Source organism: Hyla sarda, unplaced genomic scaffold, assembly GCF_029499605.1.
Source record: "Hyla sarda isolate aHylSar1 unplaced genomic scaffold, aHylSar1.hap1 scaffold_2309, whole genome shotgun sequence".
Taxonomy (NCBI): domain Eukaryota; kingdom Metazoa; phylum Chordata; class Amphibia; order Anura; family Hylidae; genus Hyla; species Hyla sarda.
The window spans coordinates 27,501-35,000 of NW_026608990.1; the positions used below are offsets into that span (position 1 = coordinate 27,501).

At 46.4% G+C, this 7,500-nt stretch overlaps 1 protein-coding gene across 1 annotated transcript in view; it reads left to right on the forward strand.

Annotated features, from left to right (window-relative positions):
• Positions 1-7,500, forward strand: part of LOC130322083 (protein arginine N-methyltransferase 3-like) — a gene marked incomplete at its 3' end in the record, with an annotated part of 24,750 nt that overhangs the window by 11,540 nt on the left and 5,710 nt on the right. The window contains 2 exon segments of the mRNA XM_056553061.1: positions 3,841-3,943; positions 4,228-4,384. Coding sequence (XP_056409036.1) covers positions 3,841-3,943; positions 4,228-4,384 — 260 coding nt within the window.

Consider the following 7,500-nt stretch of genomic DNA (forward strand, 5'->3'; position numbering starts at 1 on the left):
TATTCCCTTTGTGTATATATATATATATATATATATATATAGATCTCCTCTCCTCTGTATATATATATATTGCAGTAACACAGGTTTTGCTATACACATGTTTATTCCCTTTGTGTATATATATATATATATATATATATAGATCTCCTCTCCTCTGTATATATATATATTGCAGTAACACAGGTTTTGCTATACACATGTTTATTCCCTTTGTGTGTATATATATATAGATCTCCTCTCCTCTGTATATATATATTGCAGTAACACATGTTTTGCTATACACATGTTTATTCCCTTTGTGTGTATTGGAACTAAACCAAAAAAGGAGGAAGAAAAGCAAATTGGACATAATGTCACCAAACTCAAAAATGGTCTGGACACAATTATTGGCCCCTTTCAAATTTGTGGATAAATAAGATTGTTTCCAGCATGTGATGTTCCTTTATACTCACCTGGGGCAAGTAACAGCTGTGGGCAATATAAAAATCACACCTGAAAGCAGATAAAAAGGAGAGAAGTTCACTTAGTCTTTGCATTGTGTGTCTGTGTGTGCCACACTAAGCATGGACAACAGAAATAGGAGAAGAGAACTGTCTGAGGACTTGAGAACCAAAATTGTGGAAAAATATCAACAATCTCAAGGTTACAAGTCCATCTCCAGAGATCTAGATTTGTCTTTGTCTACAGTGCGCAACATTATCAAGAAATTTACACTCCATGGCCCTGTAGATAATCTCCCTGGGGGTGGACGGAAGAGAAACATTGATGAAAGGTGTCAACACAGAATAGTCCGGATGGTGGATAAGCAGCCCCAAACAAGTTCCAAAGATATTCAAGCTGTCCTGCAGGCTCAGGGAGCATCAGTGTCAGCGCGAACTATCCGTCCACATATAAATGAAATGAATCGCTATGGAGGAGACCCAGGAGGACCCCACTATGGAGGAGACCCAGGAGGACCCCACTATGGAGGAGACCCAGGAGGACCCCACTATGGAGGAGACCCAGGAGGACCCCACTATGGAGGAGACCCAGGAGGACCCCACTATGGAGGAGACCCAGGAGGGCCCCACTATGGAGGAGACCCAGGAGGGCCCCACTATGGAGGAGACCCAGGAGGGCCCCACTATGGAGGAGACCCAGGAGGGCCCCACTATGGAGGAGACCCAGGAGGGCCCCACTATGGAGGAGACCCAGGAGGGCCCCACTATGGAGGAGACCCAGGAGGGCCCCACTATGGAGGAGACCCAGGAGGACCCCACCATGGAGGAGACCCAGGAGGACCCCACCATGGAGGAGACCCAGGAGGACCCCCACTATGGAGGAGACCCAGGAGGACCCCCACTATGGAGGAGACCCAGGAGGACCCCCACTATGGAGGGAGACCCAGGAGGACCCCACTATGGAGGAGACCCAGGAGGACCCCACTATGGAGGAGACCCAGGAGGACCCCACTATGGAGGAGACCCAGGAGGACCCCACTGCTTACACAGACACATAAAAATGAAAGACTACATTTTGCCAAAATGAACTTGAGTAACCAAAATCCTTCTGGGAAACGTCTTGTGGACAGATGAGACCAAGATAGAGCTTTTTGGTAAAGCAAATCATTCTACTGTTTACCGAAAATGGAATGAGGCCTACAAAGAAAAGAACACAGTACCTACAGTAACATATGGTGGAGGTCAATGATGTTTTGGGTTGTTTTGCTGCCTCTGGACTACCTAGACAGCAAGAGGAAGGCTTTGCCGAAATGCGTCCTGTTTACCCGCATACAATAAATAGGAATTGGCTTGCAACTTGGTGAGTGCCGGGACTTTTTGTTCTATATATTTGAATGTGTACAAGACATCATGAAATCTGAGGATTACCAATGGATTTTGTGTCGCACTGTACAGCCCAGTGTCGGAAAGCTGGGTTTGTGTCCGAGATCTTGGGTCTTCCAGCAGGACAATGACCCCAAACATACGTCAAAAAGCCCCAGAAATGGAGACAACAAAGCGCTGGAGAGTTCTGAAGTGTCAGCAATGAGTCCAGATCTAAATCCCATTGATCACCTGTGGAGAGATCTTATAATTACTGCTGGGAAAAGGCGCCGTCCAATAAGAGACCGGGAGCAATTTGTAAGGGAAGAGTGGTCCAACATTCCGGCTGAGAGGTGTAAGAAGCTTATTGATGGTTATAGGAAGAGTGGTCCAACATTCCGGCTTAGAGGTGTAAGAAGCTTATTGATGGTTATAGGAAGAGTGGTCCAACATTCCGGCTGAGAGGTGTAAGAAGCTTATTGATGGTTATAGGAAGACACTGATTTCACTTATTTTTTCCAAAGGGTGTGCAACCAAATATTAAGTTAAGGTGCCAATAATTTTGTCCAGACCATTTTTGGAGTTTGGTGACATTATGTCCAATTTGCTTTTTTTCCTCCTTTTTTGGTTTAGTTCCAATACACACAAAGGGAATAAACATGTGTATAGCAAAACCTGTGTTACTGCAATATATATATACAGAGGAGAGGAGATCTATATATATATACAGAGGAGAGGAGATCTATATATATATATACAGAGGAGAGGAGATCTATATATATATACAGAGGAGAGGAGATCTATATATATATATATATATATATATATATATATATATATATATATATATATATATATATATATATATATATATATATATATATATATACAAAGGGAATAAACATGTGTATAGCAAAACATGTTACTGCAATATATATACACAGAGGAGAGGAGATCTATATATATATACACAAAGGGAATAAACATGTGTATAGCAAAACCTGTGTTACTGCAATCCTTTCCTGTGAGGAATACTTCATTTCCTAGAAAAATTTCAGGGGTGCCAACATTTACGGCCATGACTGTATATAGAGTATATATACGACATCTATGTATGTCACGTGTATATAGAGTATATATATACATATATATGTGTCCTATTCTTTGCCCAGCAGATCCCATTGCTGGAGAATCATTCACTTCACGCTGACCATTTGGCCCTTGTGGGGTCAGTTTGATCACTTTGGGAGTTTCCAGCCCTTATGTTATGGGAGGCTCCCGCACCTCTCCCCATTCTCCAGCCCTTATGTGACGGGAGGCCCCCCGCCCTTATGTTATGGGAGGCTCCCGCACCACTCCCCGTTTTCTAGCACTTATGTTATGGGATGCCCCCCCCCCGCCCTTATGTTATGGAGGCCCCCCCCCGCCCTTATGTTATGGTAGGCCCCCTCACCTCTCCCCGTTCTCCAGCCCTTATGTTATGGGAGGCCCTTATGTTATGGGAGGCCCCCGCCCTTATGTTATGGTAGGCCCCCTCACCTCTCCCCGTTCTCCAGCCCTTATGTTATGGGAGGCCCCCGCCCTTATGTTATGGGAGGCCCCCGCCCTTATGTTATGGGAGGTCCCCGCCCTTATGTTATGGGAGGTCCCCGCCCTTATGTTATGGGAGGCCCCCGCCCTTATGTTATGGGAGGCCCCCCCTCACCTCTCCCCGTTCTCCGGCCCTTATGTTATGGGAGGCCCCCTCACCTCTCCCCGTTCTCCAACCCTTATGTTATGGGAGGCCCCCGCCCTTATGTTATAGTAGGCCCCCTCACCTCTCCCCGTTCTCCAGCCCTTATGTTATGGGAGGCCCCCGCCCTTATGTTATGGGAGGCCCCCCGCCCTTATGTTATGGGAGGCCCCCGCCCTTATGTTATGGGAGGCCCCCGCCATTATGTTATGGGAGGCCCCCGCCCTTATGTTATGGTAGGCCGCCGCACTCCCCGTTCTCCAGCCGCTGGTTCTCTACGGTGACCTCCCGGTTGTGTTTGCACAGGGCTGCTCTGCCGAGAGTCTCTCTACAGTCACCGACACCAAACCCTGGGACAAGGAAGAATTCTTCAAGCCGGTGATCCCAGACGATGGATTACTTCAGTATGGTAAGCTGTGCGTCAGGCCGCTGAGGGTTTGTTACAGTGTTACAGATCTAGTATCATTCCCTGTCTCTGCAGTCCTATATAAAAGTGTAATCGCTCTATAAGGCAAAAGTGAATGCAAAACTTACATGAAACCCATTAATTACCTCCCATAGAGGTACTAAACATTTTATTAATTGGTAAATAGGTCATGGAGTTGAGCTGCAGTACCAGATGCAGCCTGAGAACAGGGTGGCGCTGTCTTTGAGATTTTCGACAATTATTTACTTTTCCGTTTATCTTTTCAGATTTTGAGGATATAGACTGTGATGGAGACAGATGCCCCGGCAAAAACACAGCGGGTGCCGAGCCGTCCGTCAACGAGCGGGTACAGCGGGCGGAGAGCCGGGTGCAGGAGATGGAGGCCAACCTGGCAAACGTCCTTCAGGAGCTGAATAAGATGAGGTGTGTAGTTTATATTGAGTCTACAGGTGTCTATATACATAAGATGATTGTTGGCAGAATGGACACTTGTATAACGGCACCCTATTGTATGCACGCTCAGCTCTGATGATCATGCATGTGTTCAGAGGGGAAAACCGCTGCCAGACGCCTCTGTTTCCCCAACAGTTTCTCTGAGAACCAAAAGATCTGACAGATGAAATCCAACAAAGTTGGTTGGTTGTTAGATCAGTGTTTCCCAACCAGGGTGCCTCCAGCTGTCTGGGCATGCTGGGAGTTGTAGTTTTGCAACAGCTTAGTGCAGTGTTTCCACACCAGGGTGCCTCCAGCTGTTGCAAAACTACAACTCCCAGCATCATATATAATCCAATAGAAAAGAGGTGTCTGGTAGCAACTTTCTCCTTTCTTTACACTCAGAACACGTGTATGCTCATCCAAGCTGAGCATGCATGTGTATAGGGAATTAAACTACTGTATATTATGACCCTATAGAGATAGCAGCAGTATACAGATAGAGCTGGAGGGGATATGTATAACTACTATATACCCTGATTCGATACACATAGCAGCAGTATACAGATAGAGCAGGAGGGGAGGTGTATAACCACTATATATCCTGATCCCATAGTAGTGCTTTCCAAAAAGGGAGCCTCCAGCTGTAGCAAAACTACAACTCCCAGCATGCCCGGACAGCCAAAGGCTGTCCGGGCATGCTGGGAGTTGTAGTTTTGCAACAGCTGGAGGCACCCTGGTTGGAAAACATTGCATTACATGGTCAGCTGATCCCACTAAAATGTCCATATCCATAAGATAGCTGGCAGACGAAGCGAACACTTTGCTGGCAGCTCTCTCTCCTAACCCCTCCCTATTCTATACACGTTCACGCTCAGCATAGGTGAGCATGCATGTGTTATCAATGTGAAGGGAGGACAAAGCTGCTGCCAGACACCTCTGTTCTCCCAACAAACACCTCCGAGAACCTAAAGGTCTAGAAATCTAAATCCAGCATGGCTGAACGTTCTCTCCCCCACATCATCTGGAATCGGGGTGCTGCCATATACAATAGATGGTGAGGCAGTGCCACTAAAATGTCCTTATGCATAAAATAGTGTTCTCTCTCCATACTCCTCTCTTTCCCTATACACATGCACGCTTAGCTTGGATGAGCATGCGTGTGTTATTAAAGGGAAGAGCGGGGAAAACTGCTGCCATACGCCTCTGTTCCCCCAACAGACTTTCCTTCTGAGAACTAACATGGCCGACAATTCTGCCCCCCCCCCCCCCCCGACGTCGACTGTCAGGAGGCCACCATACACATTGAATGGTCAGCTGATCACATGGAAATGTTCATATACATAAGATACAGTCATGGCCGTAAATGTTGGCACCCCTGAAATATTTCTCACAGGAAAGGATTGCAGTAACACGTTTTGCTATACACATGTTTATTCCCTTTGTGTGTATATATATATATAGATCTCCTCTCCTCTGTATATATATATATATTGCAGTAACACATGTTTTGCTATACACATGTTTATTCCCTTTGTGTGTATATATATATATATAGATCTCCTCTCCTCTGTATATATATATATTGCAGTAACACATGTTTTGCTATACACATGTTTATTCCCTTTGTGTGTATTGGAACTAAACCAAAAAAGGAGGAAAAAAAGCAAATTGGACATAATGTCACCAAACTCCAAAGATGGTCTGGACAAAATTATTGGCACCTTAACTTAATATTTGGTTGCTCACCCTTTGGAAAAAATAAGTGAAATCAGTCACTTCCTCTAAGCATCAATAAGCTTCTTACACCTCTCAGCCGGAATGTTGGACCACTCTTCCTATAACCATCAATAAGCTTCTTACACCTCTCAGCCGGAATGTTGGACCACTCTTCCTATAACCATCAATAAGCTTCTTACACCTCTCAGCCGGAATGTTGGACCACTCTTCCTATAACCATCAATAAGCTTCTTACACCTCTCAGCCAGAATGTTGGACCACTCTTCCTATAACCATCAATAAGCTTCTTACACCTCTCAGCCGGAATGTTGGACCACTCTTCCTATAACCATCAATAAGCTTCTTACACCTCTCAGCCGGAATGTTGGACCACTCTTCCTTTACAAACTGCTCCCGGTCTCTTATTGGACGGCGCCTTTTCCCAACAGTAATTATAAGATCTCTCCACAGGTGATCAATGGGATTTAGATCTGGACTCATTGCTGACACTTCAGAACTCTCCAGCGCTTTGTCCTCATCCATTTCTGGGGCTTTTTGACGTATGTTTGGGGTCATTGTCCTGCTGGAAGACCCAAGATCTCGGACACAAACCCAGCTTTCTGACACTGGGCTGTACAGTGCGACCCAAAATCCATTGGTAATCCTCAGATTTCATGATGTCTTGTACACATTCAAGGCCCCCCAGTGCCAGAGGCAGCAAAACAACCCAAAACATCACTGACCTCCCCCATATGTCACTGTAGGTACTGTGTTCTGTTCTTTGTAGGCCTCATTCTGTTTTCGGTAAACAGTAGAATGATTTGCTTTACCAAAAAGATTTATCTTGGTCTCATCTGTCCACAAGATGTTTTCCCAGAAGGATTTTGGTTACTCAAGTTCATTTTGGTAAAATGTAGTCTTTATTTTTCATGTCTCTGTGTCAGCAGTGGGGTCCTCCTGGGTCTCCTCCTGGGTCTCCTCCATAGTGGGGTCCTCCTGGGTCTCCTCCATAGTGGGGTCCTCCTGGGTCTCCTCCATAGTGGGGTCCTCCTGGGTCTCCTCCATAGTGGGGTCCTCTTGGGTCTCCTCCATAGTGGGGTCCTCCTGGGTCTCCTCCATAGTGGGGTCCTCCTGGGTCTCCTCCATAGTGGGGTCCTCCTGGGTCTCCTCCATAGTGGGGTCCTCCTGGGTCTCCTCCATAGTGAGGTCCTCCTGGGTCTCCTCCATAGTGGGGTCCTCCTGGGTCTCCTCCATAGTGGGGTCCTCCTGGGTCTCCTCCATAGTGGGGTCCTCCTGGGTCTCCTCCATAGTGGGGTCCTCCTGGGTCTCCTCCATAGTGGGGTCCTCCTGGGTCTCCTCCATAGTGGGGTCCTCCTGGGTCTCCTCCA